The 27,944-nt window shown below is 44.5% G+C and overlaps 1 protein-coding gene across 4 annotated transcripts in view; it reads left to right on the top strand.

Moving 5' to 3' along the window:
* Lypd6 (LY6/PLAUR domain containing 6) overlaps positions 1-27,944 on the top strand; it is a 114,812-nt gene that overhangs the window by 70,384 nt on the left and 16,484 nt on the right. For 3 of the 4 annotated variants that reach the window (XM_050139974.1, XM_050139975.1, XM_050139978.1), the window contains 2 exons: positions 16,996-17,184; positions 24,417-24,515. In XM_050139974.1, coding sequence (XP_049995931.1) covers positions 17,067-17,184; positions 24,417-24,515 — 217 coding nt within the window. In that variant the 5' untranslated portion in view covers positions 16,996-17,066. Of the gene's footprint in view, positions 1-14,749; positions 14,934-16,995; positions 17,185-24,416; positions 24,516-27,944 lie in introns of those variants that run through there. The other variant, XM_050139977.1, reaches the window with a different exon arrangement.

The raw sequence follows: 27,944 nt of genomic DNA, 5'->3' as shown, positions 1-27,944 counted from the left end.
CTGCCCATTTCCCTCCTCCTCCCTCAATCAACTCCTCCTCCCTCATCAGCCCGAAGAGCAATCAGGGTTCCCTGCCCTGTGGGAAGTCCAAGGACCATCCACCTCAATCCAGGTCTAGTTAGGTGAGCATCCAAACAGCCTTGGCTCCCACAAAGCCAGTATGTGCAATAGGATCAAAACCCAGTGCCATTGTTCTTGAGTTCTCAGTAGTCCTCATTGCCTGTTATGTTCAGCGAGTCCGGTTTTATCCCATGCTTTTTCAGACCCAGGCCAGCTGGCCTTGGTGAGTTCTCAATAGAACATCCCCATTGTCTCAGTGTGTGGGTGCACCCCTCGCGGTCCTGAGTTCCTTGCTCGTGCTCTCTCTCCTTCTGCTCCTGATTTGGACCTTGGGGTTTCAGTCTGGTGCTCCAATGTGGGTCTCTGTCTCTGTCTCCTTTCATCTCCTGATGAAGGTTAATATCCAGGAGGATGACTATATGTTTTTCTTTGGGTACACCTTCTTATTTAGCTTCTCTAGGATCTCGAATTATAGGCTCAATGTCCTTTATTTATGGCTAGAAACCAATTATGAGTGAGTACATCCCATGTTCCTCTTTTTGGGTCTGGCTTACCTCACTCAGTATAGTGTTAAGCTGGCTGACAGACAAGCTATCTAGAGCAAGGCTCTTCTTTTGTCTGTTGGCTGAGGAGTCCCCGCACTGTTCCTTCAAGTGGTCCTAAGTGATTTCCCAAAAATCAGCACTAGAGCGAGTGCCCAGAGGAAGGCTTTTGTGTGGCCGATGGTTCTCTGTGCCCCAGTTCCACTTCCCTGGCTTTGTCAGCTTGCCATCTTCCCCTCTTTGAAGACTCTGGTTTGCGAAAGGAGGATGGCACGGAGCTCTGTTCATTAACCTACCTTTTCTGCTAGGAAAGCAAGTTCGTTGGCACAAATAGGAACTATGTCATTTGCCTTCCTCTGGCCAGGGTCCACTGGTCCAGATGTTTAGGATAGTGCCCTCCTTAAGGACAAAATCACAAACTTGCAGTCCTGGAGTGAGGGGCGGAGCTTCAGCAGTTGCTTGCATACTTAGGGTCACAGAAGGCTAAGCTGCACTGGATCTGAGATCTTTGCCTACCCTGGCCATGGCACTTCTCAAAGTTGTTCCTGTTATTTATTTATTTATTTATTTATTTATTTATTTATTTATTATGTATTCATTCATTTTTAAGTCGTATGTGTTCGTGATACATAATGTGGCCTTTTAGAATGTGTCTATATTGTGAAATAATCAAATCCAGCTGCTGGCTATACCTACTATGTCACACGCCTGTTGGTGTGTGTGTGTGTGTGTGTGTGTGTGTGTGTTGAGAATGTTTAAGCTCTCCTTTGTAAGCAGTTTGTCAAGTATCAACGTTCTATTATCAACTGTAGTCATCCTGCTGGACGATAGCTTCCTCCTGTCTAACTGGGACTCTGCACTCTGACCAGCCGCTGCGGGTTCACTCCCCTCTACCAGAGGCCTCAGGCAGCCTTCCTTCTGCTCTCTGCATCTGTGAATTCACAGATTGTAGATCACGCAGTATTCTGTCTTGCTGAGCCAGGCTTCCTTTTCCTGACATGAAGTCCGTTGGGTTCGTTCATGTTATAATGAAATTTTAGCGTCTTTTCTCTTCCCTCTCCTTTCCTGTGTCCTAGTACTGGTAGATTTACTTAGTAATTGGAAGGATAACAGGGATTTATCCAGGTCTTTATAAAATGTAACGGATCCTGGGTTGTTTGCCTGTTGCTGAGGTATATCAGCAGAGATAACCACCTGACCCAGCAGGCAGAGGAGATAATGTTTTTTCATAGGCAGCTGGAAGAGCACATGGCCTGACTGGCGATGCCAGGCTCCTCGCTTCTTCTTTCGTCTGTCAGCATCACTGATACAGCTCAGACCCGACAGGGCATGGAAGTCAGGGAGCTGGGTTAACATGCGGCCTTTCCTAAAGAGAACTCATCTCCTGGGGTGCAGTGCTGATCCTGTAATCCCAGAGGTGTACCCCAGGTCTCACAGGGATGTCGGAGTCCGCAGAGATGGTTGATGCCTTGTCCATCTTGAACTAAGAACTACCTCTGCTTGGACGTAGCGTTTGTCATCAGGTGTGACAGCACAACTCAGTCTTCTTTTTCTTCCCAGTTTCGTTGATAGAAGATTCATTTTTCTTGTGGCTCTCTGGGACCTTGTGATAGGATATTTTTCTTTGCTTCCTGGAAACTTTGCTCTAGTAGCAGCAGTTAGAGGCTTGTGTCGCAGCGGTAAGACAGTAAGGGAAGCTGCCTTTCTTTATTTGATTCTTTTTTTTGTTTTTTTCAGATTTAGGTTCAAATTTTAGCTCACCACTGGTTAGGACTATGACCCTGGACACGCAGCTTTTCTTTTCTTCATGTTTAAAATGGGATATTATCTACTCTGACACGAACATGGATTAAATTAGTATGGATCGCTTCCTTTAATTACTGGTATTAGCAACTCACACTATGATTATTAAGGTGATTATTGCCTTTCCCGTCTGATTATGATCTCCTTAAAGGCATCAATGTCTATGCAGCATTTGACGTCTCTTTACCTCCCCAGAACCAAGTAGGTAGGATATATCTGAAAGCAGGTGTGTTGAATGACCTGACCCCATACAGACGGTAATCACAATATAGCAACTGTCGTCTGTAAGATTAGAATGAATTGTGTGCATTCTGATTCATATTATATACATATGAATGCCACGCTACAGGGCTTCTGAGGAGAAATGAATTGGAGGTTCTTGGGGAGTGGGGCGGGACAGACAAAGTTACCTGGGAAGGGAGACATCTTCTAGGACAGTGTGGTGCTGAAATGTTAGCTCCATAAATAAAATGCCTACCTTGCAAACATGAGGATCTGAGTTCAACACCCGGAACCTGTGTACAAAATAGTAAAGCATCTGGGTACAGTGCATAGGCTCCTTACAATCCCAGGACTGGAGCGGTCAAGGCAGACCGATTCCTGGAGCTTGGTAAACAAGGAAGGATTGCAGCCTCGATGATAGGGACATGGAGTTCATTGACTGTGTTTATTTGTCTTCATGCTTAGGGAGATGAAATCCTTCCTTCCTTTATGTAACCGTGTTAAGTAGATAAATGTACTTAAAAAATAGTGTTGCAGGTTAGGAAACCCAACTACCTGCTTTTCCAAAACAATGAAACTAACATTGAGCTGTCATCATGGTCTGTACCTGAAGGGATCAGAGACCTTGGGGGGGGGGGGTGGTGCCGAGTAGGTACCAGCACAATCTGCTTCTTAAATATGTCCTTTGTCAAATGAGAAACATGATTAAGATTTAGAAGTTGGCTGCTGAGGAATCAAGTATTAGCCACGGAGCTACAATGTAAGCCATTTTAAAAAAATGAAACCAATACCTGTGGTGGATTGTCGTTCCTGTGACACATACCTGTGAAAATCACCTGACAGGATGCTGGCTTCCTTTGTCTTGTGGTCACCGTGGCCTTTGTGTCTGGGCTAGCTGTGAGGCAGAGCATCTTCAGGGAAGTCTGTGGTGAAGGAGACCCGCTCACTTCATAGTGACTAGGAAGCACAGAGAGGCAGGCAAGCATGGGAATGCAGGCTCTCTTCACAGCATGCCCCGAGTGGTCTATTTCCTTCAGTGGAGCCCCACCTACACAAAATCCATGATTGAGGTCAGAGCTTTCAGAGATTTCAGGATCCAGTCACTTCCCTAGACCCATCTGCTGTCAACCAAGCCTGTCAGCATGCACCTTTGCGGACATTTCGTTTCTAAACTATAATATTGGCTGTACCTTCCTTTTCTTTTTCCCATGAGAAGATAGGAGAGGCTGGTTCTCTTCCTATAAGAAATTCCAGAAGGTCTCCCCATACCTACCAAACATGCAACTTCAGTCCATTCTCAAGGTTGGACTATATCCGAGACAAATGGAAGCACACTTTTAACAAGAGCTTGGTCAGGATTCCTGGAACTGTGGGCAAAAACCGACCATGCTCCATGCAAGGTGGCAGCGAAGACAGATCATTGGCTGCTTTTCAATCCTGACTAAGAACCAAGTACAGGACCACAATGGGTAGAGATGAGATTTATTCTTCATGTTTCTCACTTCGCTGCGACAGCTGGGAGGACAGAAGGTTTAGCTTTTGAGGAAAGGAAGACCGTTTATGTGAAGAGAAAGCCATGCTCTGTCAGGCATTTGAGGATTGGAATGACACCTGGGTCACATGCTCAAGGTGCCTGGAGCTTGCAAGGATGAGCACACTGCACTGTAGTTAGCCCAAAAGAAAGCTTCGTTCTCTTTGGTAGATGGGTTTTAGTTAACACAAAAGACAGAAGGAAGGTTTCCACAGGAAGAGTAAAGATAGTGTCATTGCTTGCATCTTTCACCTTGAGCTTTGGAGAGTCAGCACTGGTGAGTGGCAGTTCATGAGATGCTGGCAGAGGTGACAGGGAAGAAATAGCACACCTCAGCCCTCAAACAAGAAAGAAAAAGGTGGTCTCAAATACTGTGCAAATACCCCCTTAACAATAAAAACTAGTTCAAATCGTGTAACTAACTCCACAGAGTCAGAGAAGGCAGGTTCTTCTTTGGAACCCATGGCTAATAGTGCCCTTCATGTTGGTGAAGCTTCAAAACACTCAAAATCAGTGGAAGAAGATGAATGGGTCACTGCAGATGCCTTTGGAGAGTCCCTTGAGAGAGTGCCCGGTGGCTGCTCTGTCATCAGGGGAGAGAAGATATGTCTCATTCTAATGCTTGGTTTGAAGGACTGGAGAGATGACTCAGCAATTAGGATCACGAGTTATCCTTTGAGAGGACTGGGGTTCGATTCCCAGTGACCGCATGGTGGCTTGCAATCAGCCGTGATTCCAGTTCAAGGGGGTTTGCTGCCCTCTTCTGAACTCCGTAGGCGTAAGAAGCACAAGTGTTGCACAGGTACAATGCAGGTTCAACACACATTTATCTAAAACTAGGTAAAATTTAGAATGTTGGGTTTGTAGCTGGGTTATTTTGAACATACAGAGAGTATCTTGTCCTGACTTAACTCACTGATAACTTCATATTGATTACTGAGTGCCAACTGATATGTCACGCAAAGGTCTCTAGGACAACAATCCCATAAAAAAAAATAAAGGAAACCATGACATTTTAAAACATATAGGAAAGACCAAGAAAAGACACCCAAACAAGAAATTTCCCAACCTTCACCCTGTTTCCAAGTAGCTTTTAAAAAAGATAGCAGGCTAAAGTTTTTCCAGCACCCCATTCCAGTGTGGGAACCTCTTTGAGTCCTTCCTACCTTATCTTTTATACTTGAGAATCCTCATGGTCATTTCTCAAAAGTTTTCAAGTTGGTAGAAACAGCAAACAAGTGAAACAGCTCCCAGAACAAACTCAGCATCTTTGGATGTGAGACCACATTGCCAGGCATACTCCCCAGGCATCCTCTATCTTTCAGGAGCCGAAGATTTTTGATGCATTTGTCCATTAAATGAGTTTGGGACAAAGCAGAAGGCCATGTTTTGTTTGTTTGTTTTGTTTTGTTTTTCCCTATAACTTTAGCCTTGCCAATGACTCCAGAGAAAGAAAGTGCACATTTTTTAAAAGCATCGATTTTCATGCAAATGAATCTTCAGTTTAGATCAGGAATGTGAACTTTTTTTCTCCCTATAAGTTGGAAATGCAACGTTAGTGTGTCTAATATCCAAAAGAAGTCATCTCTAGCTAGTTCTCCGTAATGGGTATTTTCAAAGCCCTCTGTGCTCCAGCCTTTGACCAATGAAGCTTAAAGCTGTACTACATTAAAGAAACAAGCAAAGAAACATTAGTTCCATAGGAAAATTTAAGTTGGTAGATGGACCCTTTAGGAAGACCCTTGAGTTATAGCTCTTGGTTGCAAGGGATAGGAAATATGTCTCAATCTCAAACTAACCTGGACGTCCGGGGCATCTCTTGGTTGGAAGGGTACTAGACTGTAAGGGAAGAGCTAAGAATTGTCCCAAACTCAAACTCTGAACATGGTTGGAGTTCTCCCCCATTTTCCCTTCTTGTCTCCAAGCCAGTAAGCTTCACTGTCCTGTGCCAAGTGGAGAGGAATGTCGCATTCACGTGATCCTGAGCTTTATTGCATCTCCTACTCCAGAGAGGGATGTGGTCTGTTCTAAAGGAAAACTGTCCAAGAACACTAATTTGCCTGGTTGGCTCACACATCCAGTGCTGAACCCAGCAGCAGTTGCCAATAGCGTGGGCCACGTGTACTGAACAGTGCTCCCTAGTGACTGCACGCGATTGAGGTTAGCGTAAACCCATTCCAGGAATAAGGGGGCTTTCCTGGGAGAGCTGGCTGTGGATGCCCCTCAGATGTCATTGCTTTACCTATTTTTATGTGGAAAGGGGCACATGGAAAAGCTTTATTGGCATTGCAGAAATTTTCATTCCAGATTAAAGCATTATTCAAATGCTGTTTTGTACATCGGAGTGGACATGTGTAGGAATTTGCTGTCCCAGATTCCAGGCATTTTTTTTTTCAGATCACCGTACCTTGGTTCCCTTTGGGAAAACAATTCCTCCCTATGCTGATGTTGATAGATTCCACACTATGCTCTTGTTCCAGGGATAAAGGTCCTCTCCGATTGGAGTGCCAAGTTACCCGATGCAGTTAGGGATGCCGGGATGTACCTACCTCCCTGCTTTGTTAAGGCTTTGGGACAGTTGGACTAGGGGCTCCCTAAGAAGGCTGTTGCAGCAGCCAGCCACACTTGGGAAGAACCAGAGTCAGCAAAAAAGGCAAAAGGGAACTTAAAGCAAGGGAGGTTAGCAGACTGTTTTTCTCTGGGCCCCAACAGTTAAGGACACAGGACAGTTCTTCATGTTACTGTCCTTCCTCAGCTGTGGCTACTGCCGGCTGGATTTGGATAGCCGAACTTCATAACAATGTAAAAGAGATTTTTAATTCAAATTCCTAGTTGGACATGAGTCACAATCGTTACTGCTCATGGTCAGTGGGTCAGGATTTGGAAAGGGATAGCCTGTTCTTAGAAGCTCTGTTTAGGTGTCATGGCGCTAGAGCTGGGCCAGGGGGAAGAGTGGTGCTGGGGCTTTGGAACAGGCTGGGAGGTCTCTTTCTATGCATCTCAGCAGCCCTGACTGGCTACTGTGCTCCCTCTGTATCATCCCACCCTCGTCACTAGGACTGACTTCAGAGATCACAGGATTCTAGCATGGAAATCCCAGCACACTGCGTTTAAGTGGCTTTGCCTTCTATGACCCGCCTCGCAAATGAAGTCGCTTCCACACCCTCTGGCCCACTGATTAAGGCTGACTCAGACTCATGATAGATGTAGGATCTATCTCACAATAGAGACATGTCAAAAAAAAAAATCTTAAGCACTTTTTAAAAGTCACCGTATAATCTGAGCAATTCCCAAACACGAGGAAATTGTTACCTTTGGCCTGAATATTATATTTAAGTAACTCAGGTCTGTGAGTACATACCTTTAGTTTATACATGCAGTGGAATTAACGCTTCTGGGTCATTACGTCATCACCAAATCTTACATATTAAAAAAAAACCCTGTACACATTAACAATTAAATCAAGACCTTTCATGACTTTTCAGGCCCCAGAACTCCATTTTGTATTTGTGTTAGGCGTCTACTTTAATTGAATAGCTTCCAAATGTTTTCAATTTGCTTCGGTTCTGTACTGCACAGGTGCCTTTGTTCTGACTTGGCCCTGAGCTCTTGTCCTGTAGCATTTGGGTTTTTAGTCAGGGTATCTTATAGAGGTACCTGATTTTCTTTGCTGGCTGGTTTAAAGAGTGGGAGGATCTTATCTGTGGACTCTATATAAAAAAAGAGATTACGGAGTATAGGTTTGGGAAGTTTGACCTGGGTTAGGGCTCTATCCCTTTACATCTGTGACTAGTGTACGGATTCTCCTTTTTTCGTCTGGTACCGTTCATACCGACTGCAGCTCTTCGCAGTTCTTTTCCGAGTAGAGAATTCCTGGTAGTTCTCAAAGCGCTTGTTTTCCCCTATTCCAGAGTGTAGCAAATAATCTATTGGAATAAAATCAGCAGTTGAGTAACTCATGCGAAGGTAATTTAGAGCACAAATTAAATCTGTCAGAGAGGTATTAGATTTTCAAAAGCTCATAAATAACAAATGAAAGGTCACAGAGCTGTGAAAATGAGTGTGTACTTCTCAGGAGGCTCTGCGTTTGGGGAAGGGTGGGGCCCGCAGCGCGTATTCAAATGGCAACATCAGAAAATGGAGACACTTTTTTTTTTAAAGTCTAGAACACTCCAAAGACACAGTGGACTCAGAAGTGACCAGAGTCCTAGAAAAGACCCTTCGTATTAATATCTGAGCATTTGTGCCCTTAGGGGTCAAAGCACCACCTGGTCCTGAGAATCCGCAGCCGTCTTCAGTGGAGCCCACGTTTCCAGGCATCGTTAAACTAATGGCTAGTGCTTGTCAAATGTCTTTCATTTCCTCATTCCTAGAAAGTAGGAGTAATCTTTATGATTGACGGAGGGATGATGTCAGCATTGTGGCTATTAATACCTGCTCCAGCCCATCCTGTTTTCCTCATTGAAAAACAAAGTGGAAAATAGAGCTTTGATCACTCCAAAGTAGACAGATTCTTTTGCTATGCATTGTATGGAGGTCTTTCTCATGCCAAACTGAACTTGACTTTTACAAGGGAACAAAGTCTGTATTTGTGAAAAGGCAACATATAGATCTCGTCATACTTCCATAATTTTTGTGTATTAGAAGATTCTATCAAGAAAGTGAAAAGATGGGAAGTGTGGCAGCCTCTGCCTTTCTCACTTGAGCAGAATCAGGTGGATCTCTGCGAGAGGCCAGCCTGGTCTACTGAGGGAGTCCCAGGCCAGCCAAGGCTACATTAAAAAAAAAAACCTGCTTGTTTGTTTTATTAAATAAAGTAGGAAAAGCATAGAGAATATGAGAAAATAATTGATAACCATATGTTGCACACGTAAAATGTCTAGAATCCAGATATGAGAATTCTCTCACAGCCTGACAATAGAGAATCAACAGTGTGTTAAAAATTGGGTAAGTAATTTGAGTAGACATTAACTCCAAAGAAGATGCGCAAATGAAAGGAAACACGTGAAAACATGTTCAACCTCATTGCTTTACTTGAAAATGCAAATGAATGTAAGGAAATTACCGTAGATAATAAAACGCAGCCAGACATGCTTCACCTGTACGAGGCAGACTATGGTGTGTTTGTTTTAAGAAAGACAGCAGGGCTGACGAGGGTGTGAAGAGAGTGGAAATGGGACGTGTGAGATGGCTCCACTCCAGTGAGACACTGGCAGTTCACCTTAGAGTTCAACCCTTGGTGCCTATGAGACCAAGTCCTGGGCAAACAATAAGAATGCAAATGGATGTTTGATCTCCAGAATTGTACATGAATGTTAATAACAACATGATTTGTAGTAATCCAAGAGTGGAAACCATCCAAATAGCCGTCAGCTGATGAATAAACATATGTACTATATTCATACAGTGAGACATTCAGCCATAAAAAAGAATATTATCGATACTATAATGGAGACAGACCATAAACACATGGCAACCTGAGGGAACAGAACACAAAAGGCCACATTTCTATACCATCCCACTCACGTGAAAGCCATAGAGATTCGAATTAAATCGGTGGTTGTCAGAATCTGGGGGAGGGGTTGGAAATGACTGCTAATGAGTATAGGACTTTTAAATGGAATGAAAGAAATGTTCTGAACTATCTAATGATGCTTTTGCAATGTCAAGAATTATAGCAAATAATTACTGATTTATAAGGCGGTAAACTTTACAATATCTTGATTCATATCAGTAAAATCCTTAAAGAATAATTGTACATAAAAGTGAAAATTTTCCCGTCAGGCTTTTAAGAACAGTTTCAAGTTGTAACAATGATACATAATCATTAATTTTTTTTGAGCATACAAAGTAATATTCAGCTCCTAGAATATTTCATAGCTCTGGTGTCTCTCTCTGTAGCCTTTTTCTAATCATTCCTAAGCCTAGGAGAGGCCTCATTTTCTTAAGAAGAGTCAGTGTCACGAACTGTTGGGAGAATGAAGGCTCAACTTCTTAAGAATTTAGGAGTTTTCCGTTGAATTTCTAAAAATTCATGTCTAAGAAAGGATTGGAAGCTTTTCGTGAACAACTTGGGTCAAAGGAATGCAGCTTGATTTTTCCTGTGTAAAATGATGGATCTTGGGATATTCTGGGCAGGTGTATCCCAAGGACCACGTACCAAAGACTTGATTGACAGCCTGTGGCACGACTGGAGGTAATAGAGACTGTGGATTGGGGTCTGGTGGAAGGAAGTTAAGTCACTGTGTCTTTATGAAGACATGTGGCCGTCTACCCCCTCTCCTGGCTGCATCGGAGTAAGCAGCTTTCGTGGACTGAGACCTCTGAAATCACAAATAAGCCTTCTCCTTGTAGACTACATCCCTCGTGTGTGTTGTTCCAGGAATGGAAATGTGATAAACAGATCTCTGTGTTCTTTAACTTCATCTATGATAATCCGCCATGAGCAGTATGGGTTCATACCCAGAACAGGCATGGAGGAAAGATAGCAAGGGGCATGCTCATTGCCTTCATTGACTCCTTATATATAAGCAAAGTCTAGTTAAAACAATGTGCAAACAGCTTGGTTTGCAACATAGACCATTCTAGGGAGAGCTTGTAAGGGCAGCACCCAGATGTTTGCTTCACTGGCAAGGGCTGGCAGGAAATCACCAGGGCTGCTTGAGACCCAGCCAAACCTCCTCTTCCCTACTGGCTTTATGCCAGCCTTGGCAACGATGAGCAGATGAGGCGGAGGTAGAAACATATGGGTCCATATTTATTTGTCTTAGGCATTTTGAGGGATTGCAATGTTGTTTTTTTTTTTTTTCTGGCTTAGGGAATGTGAACTGAATGTTGAACAATGTAAATCTCACTGTGTTTACTTTTCATTTACAAAACATATGGACTGGTTCTGAATAAAACACATAACGGGAGAAACCCTAGTAAATAGCACACCTCATTTTACTGTGTAACTCTTGTGGGCTTCATAAACGTTTGAGGTGGGAAGTAAGCCCCTTTTGCAAGTGAGGAAACGGAGGCATGCATTGTATGATTGTATAACTAGGCTCAAGACCTGTATTCCAACCGAGGTGACCGACTCACTTCCTCTTTGTTACTTAGACATTTTCAGCACAGCCTTGGACCTGGAGACTCGATCTGGGAGGGTGTGGTGGCAAAGCTGCGCTGGAGTTACATTTAGATGCCGTGGTTGCAGAATGCTTGCTTCAGTGGCGGCGAAAAGACATTTAGGGCAATAGCTGGAAGGAAAATCATAGAAAAGACATGCTGCTCGTAGTGTTTGACACGTGGGAAGCACTGGCATTGATCTTGAGTTGAACTCTGAAGAATTCAGGTTGTAAACGAGTCTATTTCCTGTGAAATCACAACACATCCGTCAGATAGCCCTTCTTGCAGTCCCTTCTATGAGCAAAACCAGTGTGGGATGTTTTCATCTGGGTATTTTAGGTTTATGGGCTGAAAGACAAAATTTTAAATCTCACATAAGGCAGTTGTGTAATCTTGAGCAAGTTGTTGTTTTTTGAACTTAGTTTTCTCATCTACAAAGCAAGAAAAGCAATGCACAGTGTGCGAATGTATCTCTGTGTGTCTGTGTCTATGTCTGTGTATGTGTGTGACTGTGTCCGTGTCTGTGTGTGTGTGTGTGTGTGTGTCTATGTCTGTGTTTGTGTGTGGGTGTGACTCTGTGTGTGTGTGTCTGTCTGTCTGTCTGTGTCTGTATTAAACACACAAAGGGTTGGGCAGATAGCTCAGTAAAGATCTTGCCTTACCTGCATGAGGATCTGGGTTCAATCTGTAATGCCAGCACTGGGGAGGCAGAGATAGCTGAGTCACTGGGGCTCACCTGTCAGACATCTCAGCCTAGTTAGCAAGTTCAAGGCTAGTGAGAGACTCTGACTGAAAATAAACAGGGCGAACCGCTCTTGATCAGTGACACCCAAGGTTATCCTCTGGCCTCCTTGTGTGCCTGCACTCACAAGTGCACACTTGAACACACACATTCATGCATGTACAAAAAAAAAACCTACAAATATGTCACTAAACATGGACCAAATAGCAGATGGTATTAGTCATGGACGATTTGTGCTATGCTCAGAGAAGTTCCCGAGCTTGTTAAGTAGGACAAGAGAGAGCTGTGACACTTCTGATGTGTTTCCAGGGCTTGGTGAAGAGCAGGACTCAGCAAGTGTGTGAGTGCTGGAGCCAAGCAAATGTTTTCTGCCTGCAGGTGACATTGGTGCGCAAGGAGACTTGTGTAGACAAAACAGATGAGCAAGGACATAGAACTAGCGGTCCATACCTTTTTCCACATAATGTTGAGATGTCCTGTTCCAGGGATCATTTGACTTTTTAATTTTTTTTTGTGTCACAGTCTGTACCATCAGTAGAAGCCATTGATCAAACCATATTAAGTTGTTACTATGTGGCCATGTTTTTCATTCTAAAAATGACAGTCTTGTTTGGTTCACCGTGATACTTCTCTGATAATCATTCAAAATCAAAAAAGAAAATTTCAATAATTTTGTGACAAGCACAAATGTAGCTTTGTGCTTATTTTCTGCATATTCCTGTGGGGTATATTGTGACGGAAAATGATTTTTAAAGTAGTTGTCTTGTATTCCCTTAGCTGCTGTAATTTCTACAGATTTAGTGGCTTAAGAACAACAGATTTTTTTTAAGCCCTTTTATTCAGAAGGTCAACAGTCCAGCACCAGACCTAGGCTGAAGATAAGATGTCAGGGTGACTGCTTCTTCTTGGGCCTTTGGGAGAAGATACAGGATTGTTGTGTCCTTTGCAGCCTCTAGAATTTGGAGCATTTCTTAGCCTGTGGCCTCTGCTCACAGCACAGCAAGTCCTTGGACTTACATCCCCTCCCTCTTGCTGCCTCTCCCTCTCTCTGGTGGGAACTCTGGAGATGATATGGGCCTCACCTGGATAAAACAGTTGGCTTTCCTCAACTCTGGAGTCTTAAGTTAATCACATTTAAGTTCCCTCATCGCTTTCTGGGGATTGTGGTGCGGACATCTGGGGAGAGGGGACAACATTCAGCTTGCCCCACAAGTTACCTGTTTGTCATCCTGGGCTTTCAGAGCTCGCTCTTCAATGCAGGAGGTTAGAGGAGTTTCGATGGGATGCTCTCCGGGTTGTCTAGGATGTTCAGTGGGTGGCAGGAACCATGGAGAGGAACTGTAGGGCGAGCTCACCTTCAATTCTATTCCTGAGCTACTTCTCACTGATTGTTTTGAAATTCATATGTAAAACATGGTCTCTAGCCTGGGCTGTTCGTCCCATCGCAGGGAGGTACTATGACGTTCGCAGGGAGGTACTGTGGCGTTCTTCACTTGAACAGCTGCAGGCACCAATTACGTGATGAGGAAGTGACTCCATGTAGGGAGGAGAGACGTGGAAGACAAACCAGAAAGCAGAAGCCGTGTTGCGTACGGTGTGGGGGGAAAACAAGATAGGGATTAAAGTGATCCCATGTGGTATTATAAACCTTTACGTTCTTAACCCACATCCTTTTAACTTCATATCTTACATTGAGTTTTCTGTTCTATTTATTTTGTTATGAAGATAGGTTTCTTGATAGTTTTTTGAACGTTACCTCAAGATACTCCCCATACCTATCAGATTATATTTGGGGTTATATGGTAGAAGTGGCCATAGCTTCTGTGACTTAGTTACGTTTTGTAAGTAGAGACTATGTTTGCTTCCCGGCTGCCCAGACCTGAATAGTATCACAGGAGCTATATTAATTACAACTCGGCTTGGCCTGTTAGCTCAGGATTCTTATTAATCTACTCTTATATTTTTAATTCATTTCTATTAATCTGTGTATGGCACGAGACTGTGGCTTACTGGTAAGGGTCGGGCATCTGTTTGCTTTGGCGGCAGCTACTTGGCATCTCTTTGACTCTGTCTTCTCTCTCTCTCTCTCTCTCTCCATATATATATATATAGTATATGTGTATGAGATTTCCCGCCTGGCTTTGCTCTGCTAAGCCATTGGCTGAAACAGCTTTAACTCATCAACCAATAAAAGTAACACGTATACAGAAGGACATTCCACATCTAAGTTTTCTTCTGTGGTGTGGCCTGGGTTTTAGTTTTCTTCTTAGCAGCCATGATTTTGTTGTTTTTATCATGAATCTCTTACATCAGGGGACAGGAGACTATCCCTGAGCTGTTTGAGTGCCCGAGGCAAGTGTCTCATCTCATCACAGCGGTGGCCAACGCTCCTCTATAACCAGGTGAACCAGAGGAGGTAATGACAGCCACAGAAAGTCCCTGACCAGAAGATCTCATGTTCCCCATGATGCAGGAAGGCATTTGCATCTCTCTGTGGCTCCCTGTATCACCATTCCTAATTTTAAATAGTAGCTCTGTGGTATATCATGGGACGGGAAATATAATATGAAAGAAACTCCATACTAGGGCTGAAGTGTGATTTTCCCCCCAAAGTTTAACTTAAAGTTTTATCACCAAGTACCTCTGAATGCAGTTCTGTTCGGAGACAAGAGCCTTTAAGGAGGGTACTGGGATTAAGGTGAAGTCATAAATGTTGAGCCCTAATTCAAAAGGACTGGTGTCCCCATAAGAACAGGAGCAAGAAATGGAAGAAGGCCACGAGGGGACAAAGGCTACATCTGTAGCCAAGGAGAAAGATCACAACGCACCAAAGCTACAGACACCTTGACCCAGAACTTCCAGCCTCTGCACCTGAGAGAAAGTCAAGCTGGCTTTCTGTCCTGTGGGAGCCCCAGCAAACTCCAAGGTCTGGCCTGTCTTGTTATCTATCCTCTTTCCTTTCTGGCCCTCTGCATTCTTCTGTGATTTCCAAACATAACATTCCTGCCATTTTCAACTGTGATTCTCAAGGAAACGGGCCGGGTGTGGGCTGTGGTGTAGAAGTCTCCAGTATTCCCTATGCCCACCTGTCTCCCAGGTGCAGGCCTGTCTCCCCTGCCTCACCCAATTCTCTAAAAAGGGGACATTGTCAACTCCACCAGGGTGAAGCTGAACTGCTACCTCAAGGCAGGGAAGGCCACCACGGACACTTGTTTCTGCTTACATTGTTCAGCTAAGTGCCCCCTACAGCGTTCACCAGTCATATTTATTAGATAGCCTTGCTGCCTGTCCTCATCCCGAATGTGTATCTGTTTCAGGAAGCAAAGTGTGAGGAGCTGGTGAGCCAGAACTTGGCAAGGGTGCATCGTCCCTCCTTAGAGGGAATTTAGTTTCCCAAACAGCTTGTCAAGTTAAAACAAAGTGACCATAGCTGGGTGTGGTGGCCAAGCACGCCTTTAACACCAGCATTCGGGAGGCAGAGTCAGGCAGATCTCTGAGTTTCAGACTAGTTTGATCTACAGATCTAATTCCAGGACAGCCAGGGCTACACAGAGAAACCCTGCCTCCGAAAACAAACAAAAAATGAACATAGAAACATGTGTAAATAATTGTAGCGTATTGAGTTCGGTTGGTGTTCCTATATTCCATTCGCTCTAGTACAGTGCTGCCCGCTGTTAGTGTTCTGTTTGTCGTTTTGGAAATCTGCTTATATCCAATGAAGAGTTGGGCTGTTGGTGTACTTTTTGTACATTCAGCTTGAATTAACATCACTTTATAAGTATATCCTGATATCTAAATAGGCCACATTGCCTTTTCAAATTGTTGAATTTCTGATTCACAATATTTTGGTCATTATTTAAGGGTTTTTTTTTTCCACAAGCGAACTTAAAAATTTAAACTGTTTAAAAATCTTCTTGAATTCTTACGTTAAATCTGTAAACAGTGTCTTAATTGCAAATTTTTTAATTGGGTTGAAATAAGTAAACACTTAACTTGGACTCCCTTTCATGAGCAAGAGAGACTATGGAATCTGGAAGAGCAGACTGAGACCAGACTTTCTCGAGCGCTAAGGAGACAGTGAGAGAGCCATTTGTAGAAGATGCATCCCCTGCAGTCTGCGTAAGCTGAACAGCCTGCACAGGGCTCCACTGTTCTCCCGTCTGAGTGCACGAGGGTCAGGATAAGGGCAGTAGATGGCTTCTTAATGCGAAGAAGCAACTCAATCCCATAAGCATCCGTTCTTAGGCAGAACACAGCATCTGCTGCTGGAGTTTGAAATGCAGAGTTGAAAGTTACACTGAGAGTAGAAGCCAGTCCCGGCCTTTAGTGTTTGACCTGTTCACTCCAAATGGGGTAATGGGAGTGGCAACCTCATAGGGCTATTGGAATAAACCAGTATTTTTTTTATTTTATTTTATTTATTTTTTGCCAACACCTTCAGTGGTATTTACCAATAAATGTCGGTTCCGTTCAGGAGATTTTGTGCTGTTGAGATGGTTTGGGGGTTTGGAAAATGTCACCTTATCTATATTTCTTTTCCACAGCTAGTCTACCTCCTACAGTTTGCTATGGTGGGCTAGGACTCAGGGAGGATGATACCTGGTCCCTGGCCCACACCATAATTGAGGAGAAGCTTCTGAGCTTTGCACCTGACTTCTGACTTATTTATTGTTGCTCTCTGGCACATGGCCCCAGGGCTCTTGGCAAAAATAGCCGGATTTCATTAAAATTCAATCTCTCCTGATACCATCTCTGTTGGATATTAGGAGGGATTGCTACCAGGAGGAGCAGTCTGATTAAGAATAGATTCAGGCTGGAATGTTCTAAGTACTCTAAAATTACCATCTATAAGGTTCGCCCCCTTGGCACCTGTTTCCCTGGGCCCAGCGTGCCATCCCTCCCCAGCTCAGCTCACCTACCCTAGATCAGCCAGGCTGCCTGCTCCGTCTCCTGCTGGATACCAAGATGAGTCTGTGTTCCCGTTTCAGGTGCAGGCCCTCTCTCATCGCCTCGAGTGCCCACTTTGAGGCCCTCTGTATGAGTGACACGCCGGTCTGCCATGGAGCCTAGCCCTGCCCTGGCCTGGCTCCTGCTGCTGAGCCTGCTGGCCGACTGTCTGAAGGCTGCTCAATCCCGAGACTTCACAGTGAAAGACATAATCTACCTCCACCCTTCAAGTAAGACTCTGTTTTCTATTTGTTCTCTTGTCTGGAAAAATAAATAAATAAATAAATAAATAAATAAATAAAAGCCTCATTTCTGGCTAGAAAGGAATTGAAGCATGCCCAGTGGAAAGCAACCTTAATGCAGGAGAGACATGGGGTGATTTATTTAAGGGATGTAGATGCTCATAAAAGCTGCCTTGTGTTTTACCCCCTCCTTTCCACAGGGTGTTTGTTTGGTATCTTGGGCTAGATGATGAGGCTTGTTTTCTCTGTCTGCTACACATCCCTCGGACTCCGTATCCCCTTCCCTTTGGCTCTGATGGTTCTCAGGCAGATATCAAAGGGAACTGGCCCATCCCAGGCGGTGCGTTGTTTGTAAAGAGATTAGATATAGTTTGATATAGCTGGCCTTTCTCTTTGGCACCTTGCCTCAGTTAAAACATCACTGCCTCCCACAGCTTCCTAGTCCCTGGACTTCTGGATTTCCCATGGTTAAGAATTCTTTGGGGAGACCACAGCAGGGCACCAGATTCCTGCCCCCAGCTTCTGGTTTGCATTTATCAGGGTTCTTGCTTGTGCTTCTTGCTTCCAGCAGGAATTTTGGGTCCTTCTGCCACAGATACCCTGAGGTTACACTTTGGCAAACAGCAGTGTGGCTTCCTCTTTTCGTCCTCATTGTTGTACCCAAGTTCTCTTTTGGTTTTTGTTTGACTTCTCTTCAGTATTGCCCTTGTGGTGGTGAGAGCTGAGTATATTTGTGTGTGTGTGCTTTCGGCCCAAAGTATATTATTCTTTTTAACTGTCTGCTGCGTGGCAAGCTTTGGGATGGGGGTGAAAGGCGCACAGGCGATTAAAATTCGGCCCTTTCTGTTGAAGATCATACAATGTGCAAAGGGAAGGCAGCTATTCGGACTTCCTCAGCCCACAATCCTGGCATAGTTAATTCCTGTAGCGTGGGAGAGGTCATGTGGGATGCCCAGGGGCCTGGAGTACACCTGACCTTGGCTCTCAGCAACTAGGTCAGCTGTCCCCTGGGCTCCTGACTTTGTGACTATTGTATAACAGAATGCATAGGGAACTTAGCACTGAGCATGAGCTGTGGTAAGTTCTCAGGCAATGCAAGGGACGTTGTTAGTTTATTTCTAATCTGGTAAAATCATACATTACATCATAGTATTGTTTTATAGACCAGGAATAATATCTGTGTAGCAGAGGCCTGAACCTAATAGACAGTGGAGTAGCTTTTCTGCCGCTGTCATGATTTAGTCAACCAGCTGAGGAATTTACACCTGTGCCCTCACTGGCAGAGTGTCTACTGCACCTGTGCCCTCACTGGCAGAGTGTCTACTGCCCCTGTGCCCTCACTGGCAGAGTCTGCCTACTGCACCTGTGCCCTCACTGGCAGAGTTTGTTTCTTGTACCTGTGCCCTCACTGGCAGAGTCTGCCTACTGCGCCTGTGCCCTCACTGGCAGAATCTGCCTACTGATTACTTGTGTGGGAAATTTATCTGACTGCTTAATTTGTGGGAGTTTCGACTTTGTTTTGATAATTTACCTGAGCAGAAGACACTCTGACACTTGCCACGCTCTCTATATTGCATTCTGTTCTACACCCCAGTCAGGCTTGGTAAGACCCAGGTTTCTGTCCCTCAGGAGTGAGTACCAGAATGTTGTCTTCTTTGACGTTCTCTGTCCGCGTTCGCGAGAGACTCAGATCACAAGCTCTTCCTTCCACAGTCTCTTCTAAAGCTAGATAGAGGATAGGAGTTGAAAATAGAAGGGAATGAGTTTATGTAAACCAGGACAAAGTGCGCTACTTTTACCTCCCGGGGATGGCTACTGAGTGAGGGTGAGGGTGGCCCCTGGTTAGTGTTGTCTCTGAAGGATGAACTTTGACATTCTACTGGGGAAATCACATCCGCTCTTTAGGAGAGCCAGGTAGGATGGCACACAACAGTAATCCCAGCACTCAGGAGGTGACATAGGAGAGGCTGAGGACGGCTTGAGCTGCCCGGTGAGTCCCAGGTCAGCATGGACCACACAGCAACACCTCGTCCCAAATACAATAAAGTACGGTAATAGGTAAGTTTCAGTCATGTGACCTATGCTAACTGAATAGGAAGCATGGGCTTTTCTGATTTGATTCGGAAACGTGAAAATGGTTGAAGTTGTTTCTGCCTAGATTGTGAGCAGCAGAAAGAGATAAACTCACCAGCTGCAGGTCCTCTCACGGGTCGCAGGCTGTGAGGATTCTTGTCGGACTGCAGAACTTGAGGTTGTTCTGCCCAAGTCAGATCAGAGTTAACTTCACCTTTCTCCTGACTCCATCAGAAGTGTCTTGAGTGTGTTTGTGTGCACTTTGGATTTTTAAACAGCCACGCTTCTCTGCCCTTGCTCCCTCGCTCATGCTCAGATGGAGTGATCCAGCAGAAACAAGAAAGTTTCTGTTGAGCACTGGCCATAAAAAATACACGAGGGGGACATGGGATTAGTCCGATTTTGAATTATTTACACAATCGCCTCACTTTGTAGGTGGAGGTACAAGCAGCTTTCTCTGGGTCAGTGAGTGAGCCAGATTCTATTAATGTTATATAGCAAAACACGGAACCTGTCTGTGGAAGAACACGGTGCGGCAGGAAGCTTGAGAACATGCAGGTTTTCTATGCCAAGCAAACTCATTGTGCTTTGGTCCAGACAGCCGTCCCTGATGGTAGCTGGGCTGGGAAGGTTCGGCCTCTCCTCGCTAATCTCCTTTGCTCTCTGCTTTCCAAATCTTTGAAGTTTCCACGTTTGATAAGAAACAAACTTTATGGATTTCAAACTCGTCCTCCAGAACATTCTGTTTGATAATTTGTATGTGCCTTTCTTCTTCTTTTTTTTAAATATGAGAAGCGCTGGTTTTTTTCTTACCATGCTCAGGTTAAATCACCAAAATCTAATTACAACCCCGCCCCCCAATGAGTTAATATTAAGAGAAATGGAGCTATTTATTCGGTCAAATATCACACAAGAGAATTTAATAAGATGATTATGCCCTGTCTTGGCCTCTGTTTCTTTCTGTAGCAGAGGAACCGCTCCTGGAAAACAATCCAATTTTCCTCTGCATGCATTTCCTGAACCCTTCTTCGTCTTGTGCATCAAAGAGCTCTGTCCTTGCAGGAACTTGCTTATGCCCCACCTGGGGAACCAGGGGATGTGTCTGCACAGTCCTATACTCTGTTAAGTCATATAGAGGAAGAGGACTTCTAGACAGGTGTCAGAAAGTATGTCCTATTAGAAATATGTTCAGGTCAGAATTCCACCAGCAAGATTTTAGTGGTGCAGGACAGATAATCTTAGATGTTTAGAGTTTCTTATTTCTACCCATTTTCTAAAACCAGTGGGAACTAATCTGACGAGAGCAGGCACATTGCACATCCGCACCCGTTACGAAGCCATCTGCTTTCTGCACATTTCCAGCGGCTGACTGAAGGTCTTTGTCCAGGCAAAAGTTCCAGGCGGGGGTGGGCGGGGAGGCTAAATCTTTCCTGATGCTTTACAAACGAGTTATGGAAACTTGAACTAGGGCTGACCATGCGAGTTAATGGACAGATTCTCTTACAGGAAGTAACTGGGCACTCCGGTATTTCTTTTTTTCTTTACAATCGCCCTCTCTTGAGGGACCAAGGCCTTCTGCCCTGAATTGCAGTGCACTAAGCTTATTAACTCTGTGATCAGGAGCCAAATTAGATTCATTCACAGCCGGGGCCACCAGGATCTGAAGTCCGCTTGCTCTGTAAGGCTTTGAAGTAGGAAAGAAGAACATAGCACATCTTAGGGACCTCTTTCCCTGTCCGTTAAAAGAGGGATAAATTCTTTATCAGATGCAGTATCAGTTAGCAAGTTATTGGAGATAGTTGTTCATCTGCTGACCTTAGTCAGGTTAAGTATTGCCGGAGGTAATAATTTCCCCATTTGTTTGGTACTGTACTGTAGTTAATTAAAGTCGAATATGCTTGCAAAGATTTGTCAGGAATCAGTGCCATTCCTTGGCTCCCTCAGCAAACTATCAACAGAAATTTCTGTAAACAAATATTAAGCTACAGTGTTTGAGAATACAAACAGCCGTGGATTTATAGGTTTTAAAATAAGACCAACCAGGGGCTGGAGAGATGGCTCAGTGGTTCTGAACGCTGGCGGTTATCCCACAGGACCTGGGTTCAGTTCCCAGCACCCACACAACACATCAGGACCATCTGTCATTCCAGTTCCAGGGGATCTGACACCCTCTGCTGGCCTCCTTAGATGCTAGGCTTTCAAGGGGTCCACACAGCCATCCATGCAGACAAAACACCCATGCACATAATATTTTGAAAATATGATAAATAATAATAAACCAACCAAAATGGAGAGCATTTGGTCAATCACCAGTAGCAACTACTGATGACTTTATTTGGGTAGAAATGGTTTGAAACAAAGCTCCATTTTGCTGCATAGTACTGTAGCTCTTGCTTCTCTTCAGGGCCCAATGTCCTCGGGTTAATTGCAGAGTAAGGGTTCAGTTATGTAAGAAGTGGCAGTATTTAATTGAATATGTCATCAGTGTTGTAAAATATCATTTTGAGAAGTCAATGAGCTAATCCAGGTGTGGGAACACAACAACTTTTGAGTGTGTGGTTCTCAGTAACTTTATTCACGGAGCAGTTGGTTAGTCGTTGTTCCAAGTTTTCATTTTATCTCTTTGATGGAAGAGTTTCCAAGCAGAACTAATCCAACAAGCCAGCCAAGAATTGTTTTGGCTGTAGTGACAGACTGGTACAATTGGCTGTTCCAGTGAATGAGTCACGTGGGCTGCAGTGGCGTGGCTAGCTTGCAGTCACAAACCTTGGTGACTATGAAGAACACGACTTGAAAAATGCTGGTTTTCTCAGATCTTTTGTATTCATTTTTTTGTCTAAAATTTTACAAGCTATTTTCAGTTTTTACCCCTTAAAGTGATTTATATGTTAAATATTCTAAACTTAAGAGTGGGACTATTTCTAATGTAGCAAACCAGCATGATCTCCTAGAACGGCGGCATGATTATTTTTCTCATAATGATATTTGTAAAATAAAAACCTATTAAAAAACCCATATAACACAGAGTGACTTTGGGCTTTGAAACTTTGCTGTTTTTTTTTTTCCTTTTAATTCCAACACAGAATTGTTCAGTTAAAATATGAAAGACTTTTCTAGGTGCTAAAGGGGGAGTTACTAATTATATGTGTATGCTTCGCGGAATTATTTCCTTCCGCTTTTGTGATGTGCCAGAGAACATTTTCCCCGTGGTACAGATCCCTCCTGGGATGCCTCCAGGCCTCTAGGCTTTTTATTATTTTATGGGGTGACCCATACCCTTATTTTTACCCTATTTGTAGATGAGTTTAGCTAGCAGGAGGATCACAGGACTCTCATGGGCCCATGGAAAGGTCTGGTTACTCATCCTCTGTAGCCAGTCTGCAGTCCAGGTACCATTTTCACAGTCCATTTTCTGAAATATTTCAGTCATGTGTGCGAATGGGCAGCTATTTTGGGCAAGGTGAAAATTCAAAGTTTTATCTGGACCATAATTCTGTCCTAAAGCTGCTGCCTCTCCTTCGTTTATTTTTGATAACGTACTTAATTGGTTCCATGTGGGCCATGAAATTTACCCTGAGATCATTATTTCTACCAGTGGGCTCCTCGGGCACAGCCATCTGCGAGAGCGAGCTGTTGGCTCCGCAGATGCACTGTTTAAATGCCTGCAGCTTTCAGCGAGGCCAGGTACCGTTTCAAATGTTTAAAATGCTTAGGATCTGTTTAGAGAAGGCAGAGATCTAAATCACAAGGCTAGAAAAGGATTCCGGGTAAGAGGCCATTGAAAGCACAAGAACCAAAGGACCAGGAACCAGAAGACCGCCCTGACGAGTGGGGGAGGGGCTGACATTGCTTGTCGACCTCTGACAATACCTGGTGTCCTGAGCACCTCCAGAGCCTGGTTCTCAGGTGACTCCCCAGCCTGAGCTTGCAAGCAGGGCAGAGAACAAGTAGCCCTTGGAGGAAGGCAGGAAGCACAGCGCAGGCGTGGAGAGAGTATGGGAAAGGTCAGAGAGCTCTGCTGGGATTGTGTGAGCCACACCTCCTCTCCAAAGGGGTACTCGCCCATGGCCAACTGTAACACCAGTAGCCACTCATCTGCGTAATTCTGTCATGTTGGAGGAGGTTGATAAATGGTCCCAAGTGGTCTGTGGGCGGACAAGGTGGACCCGCCACATGTGTCTGATCCCCAGGAAAAGCCACTTTGTTGGCAGGAAAGAACCAGTTCCTGCAAGTTGTCCTCTGTCTCCATATGCATACGGTGGCACCTGGGCATGCACACACACACACACACACACACACACACACACACACATTACATACATACGTCAACACAATACACAAATGCATACATGAATGCATAGATATAAAAAATAATAAAATAGTAATATAAATATAACCATACGGTATGTAGGTTTTTTGACTGTTTTTTTCTCGCTGACAGTAATCCCAAGGGAATTTATTAAACTTGTTGAAAATACTAACAATCTGTTCCTTTTGGTTGGTGCCTGCTATTCCATGGTATAGATGTGCCACTGTTTGTTTAACCCATTCCCTTATTGATAGACATTTGAGATACTTATAGGTTGGGTCACTGTAGGCTGAATGTCCTATCTCTGCAGTGCATGGGACTAGAGATATTTCAGGTTTTAAAAGGTTTTTGGATTTTGGAGTATCTGTCTGTATGTAGTGCCATATCTTGGGATGAGCCCAGAGTCCCAAGGCCACATTTATTAGTTTCATATACACCTTGTAAATAGCCCGGAAGACGTTTTCACAATCGTTGGAGGGAATTCTTTATAATCCTTTTAGTGCTGTAACTGGTCACATGAGGTCATGTGTGCAATTTGGAGTGCTGCTCCAACGTTTCAGATTTGGGAGCATTTTAGATTTCCTATTTCCAGATCAGGAGTAGGCAGCCTGTTTAAATGAAATCGACTGGGTGCAGAGTGTTGTGTGTGAATACAAGTGTTCACGCCTCAGGAGTAAATTTCCTGCTGTAAAATGCTGAGTCATCAGATACTTCATTTTAATTTTTTTTCTCCGCCTCCAAGAGATCTCAAGAACCCTTTTAAAAATTAATATATTTAACTTTACAGGATTCTTTGCTCTGTTTGACTGATATTTTTTTAATCTCTTGGTTTTTGCAGCCACTCCATATCCTGGTGGATTTAAATGCTTCACCTGTGAGAAGGCAGCAGACAATTATGAATGCAACCGCTGGGCTCCTGATATCTACTGTCCTCGAGGTAAAGTCTCAGTAGACAGATTGGGTCCCCAGAGCGCTTGAGAGCGAGTGGCCCTGAAGACCAGGTACATGCTTGGAATTGCAACTGCTCCTCTTGTCTGAGGCTATCAGCAGATCTTTAGGGCAGATGCATAATTCATCCTCCAAGACTCTCAGATACACAGGGACCCGTACGATCGTTCCCTTTCTCATGAAGCATAGTTGGAGCTCTATGGGAGGTAGCTGAGATGTCTCCACCCTGGGGCCAGCCCAGTGTGGAACAGTAGAGAATGGGCAGCTTGTTTGCCACTCTTTGAAGCCTTCATCCTTAGTCGCTTCTTTCATGTAAAGGATGAATCGATGCTCATGTATAGATTTCATTTATTGCCTGTCTTGCCACGGTCTTACAGTTTGAGACTGTGAAAGCTGACATTCTAAATGCCATCGCCGCATAAATGAAAAACCTTGAGCCTTTTCAACTGCTAAGTTCTCTTTCAAGGACGAGATGGACCGCACTTGAAGCTTGAAATTTTGACCAAAGTGCTCATTGGGAAAAGAAGACACATTCTATTTATATCTCTCTTCCTTGCGAGTGAAAACGATGTTTCTATCCGGCTGTGAGGTCATGGATAATTGACTGTTTTACTTTGTAGGAAAGTCGACTGGTTGAGTGGGGGTGGGATGTGTGGACTATGGGCTACTCTATTGACAGTTGTCATGGCAGCGAATGCTTTCCACTGTAGATTTAATTCAGATATGTTAGAATGACGAATACAATAAATGCATTCATTATTTTTCAACGTAAGGCAAGACTTCTCATGTCCGCTGCAAAGAATGGCCCCTTTGCTGGTCATGGTAGGCTGGCATTGTGAGAGCTGGGGCAGTTCTAACAAATAGAGACAAGTAGTTCACACTCTTTAACCTTCATCTTTCTCCTGGGACTTTCTGGAAGTATATATAGAACCTGCTGAAAATGTGTGCTCAGCCTGTGCCTCTGGCTCTCAACCTGCAGCATGCCCACTGCCCATGCTGTGGCTTATCACACAGCACAGGGGGATGCTACCATAGCCTACTCTGTGACTCATCTGCCTGGCAGATTCATCAGGCCTGAAATGCGCCTGAGAACTTGCCTTTCCAAAGCGTCCCCATGTGAGCAGATGAAGCCATATCTAGATCACAGCTCTACACAAATTGAACCAGGCTCAGGGTTTCGGGCCCTACATCAGTATCTCTCTCTATGCCTGGTGGTTCTGCACAACAGTCAAGGGTTGAGAACTGCTGGAGGCTCCTTTAATTCCTAGGAGGGAAATGTCTCATTTCTAGGCTCTTGTTGAATTTTAGGTAGTGATGTCAGGGGGGGCTTAAAAAATTACGGGGACAAGAAAAAGATGAGAAGCCAGTGTAGCCTAGCTTGGTAACCCACACCCTGTCCCTTTCCTTCTACGGGCACTACTTTGTTCAAAATGAGTTCGTGTTTTCATGTTCTGGCTTTAGCTCTGCAGGATGAATGTTTGGATCAGTTGTTAAGGGGCCAACTGAACCCCTGCTTCTCAAAAGTGGCTGCACATTGCAACCAGGCCAGTAAATGTTTGGAAGCACTGGTGCCTGGGGTGCCTCCCACATGTCGCCTTTTTACTGGCGTGGGTGGATCCGAGGACAATGATTTTGAAAAGCTTCCTGAGTGGCTTCAGTTTGCATCAGAACTTGACAGTTGTCATCAGTGACTATGGACAAATCCAGAAAGATGTGCTTTAGGGCTGGCTCCTACTAGAACAGATCTGGCCAACTGGCTTCTAACCTTGTTGTCATTTGCTAGAACATGATATCTGAATCTCAGGAAGTTGAAAAAACAAAACAAAAATCAAAAGAACCAGAAACTCATTTCCCACTGCTCTGAAGGCCATGCAGTCCAACAGCAAGGCTCTGGAAAGTTCAGGGTCCGGAGAGTTTGATGATCTGCTTCCAATGTGGCGCCTTCTTATTGCGACCTCCCAGGGAGAGCAGTGTTATGTGTTCACTATGTACGGCCAGAGAGAAAGGAGCAAAGCCACCTTGTACAGGCCTATAAGGTGTCCCCACCCTGCCCATGAGGTTGGCTTTACCTTTCTGACTTCACCTCTCCAAGGTTCCACCTCTTAATGCCGATGAATCGGTTACAGGGGAGGAACTTTGGAGGTCGTGTTCAGCCAGGAGCAGCACGTGGCTGCTTAGGACGGACTCAGCAGAGCTTACAGGGCACAGGAAGGCATGTAAACTAGTATCTGTAGACTTTGGCAGACAAATCCCTCCCTGTCGCAGAGGACGAAACACAGGAGACCAGAAGCACCACACTGGAGTGAGTCCCCAGGAGGAGAGAAAGCCCTGTCTTGATGCTTTCTTTCAGATCAGAATCTCCCTCTTCAAACTCCAGATAACTGGAAGAGCTGAGGGGTCTTTACAAAAGCTATCCCTTCCCCCTTTTCTGGAAGCTCCCCTTTTATCTTGCTGTTCCGTAACTGCTTGGGGACAAATACAGTTGCGCTCTGAGTCCATGACATAAAGGAGCCAGGCCAGGCCCCCGGGACAATTACGCAGTGAAAGATAGGAATCTAGTTTCTTCTTTCTAGGAGCAGACAGTTTACCCTGGGAGATAAGATCTGACCAGATCAGGTGTTAGGCACAGCAGGTGAAAGTTAAGTGCTCAGGGAGCCTGGCCTTAAATGCTGTGGGAGCTGAGGGCAGAGATGAGCAGCTGGGGCTGAGGGGACAGTCGCTTCTCACACTGGGAAGCTGTGCGATTCTCCAGCTAGGGAAAGACTTAGAATATTTTAGGAGACGACTCTTCCGGAAGTCGCGCAGGGCAGTGGTGTGGACACTGGACTTTCCATATGTGCCCGACAGACAGGGAGGATCTGGCCTAAGAGTAGGCGTGTGTGTATATCAAAGACTAATTAATAGACACCAGCAACTGCAGCAGCGCCCTTTTGAGTACCTCTGAGCCTCAGGTGAGGGGCGGGAACTCAAGGCTCAAGCCTGAGAAGAGATGCAAGTACAAGACTCTTGTGTTTCTAAGTCTACGTTATGTGAATTTCTATCAGTAAAACTAATAACCATGTTATGGAAATGTGGTTTCCTCCGTCTTCCTGCATTTGTGCTGTTACCATTAGCCTAAAGTGACCGGAGGTGACCAGCAGGCTTAGTGAGGGCTGCTGAGAGGTTGCTAGGAAAGATGCAATGCTTCCTGTGCATCTCTGGGCCATTGCGTGCTTATTCTGTGACATACTTAGCTAGGTTTTAGTCATCCCAAGGTTGAAAATATAAAAACCTGATTCCGGCGGAGCATTTGATCTTGTCTGTGTAGAATGAGGCCACACACCCAGTTGCTCGGGGAGTGACTAAATCTGAAGCTTTCAGAAACTGGACTCTGGAACCGTGGGTCTAGCTTGTCACAGTATCCGTCTGAGACGGATGG

Source organism: Alexandromys fortis, unplaced genomic scaffold, assembly GCF_014885135.2.
Source record: "Alexandromys fortis isolate MF-2015 unplaced genomic scaffold, M_Fortis_MF-2015_v1.1 scaffold_33, whole genome shotgun sequence".
In the NCBI taxonomy this organism is placed as follows: Eukaryota; Metazoa; Chordata; class Mammalia; order Rodentia; family Cricetidae; genus Alexandromys; species Alexandromys fortis.
The sequence above is the reverse complement of the archived record's forward strand: the minus strand, read 5'-3'. Positions and strand labels throughout refer to the sequence as shown.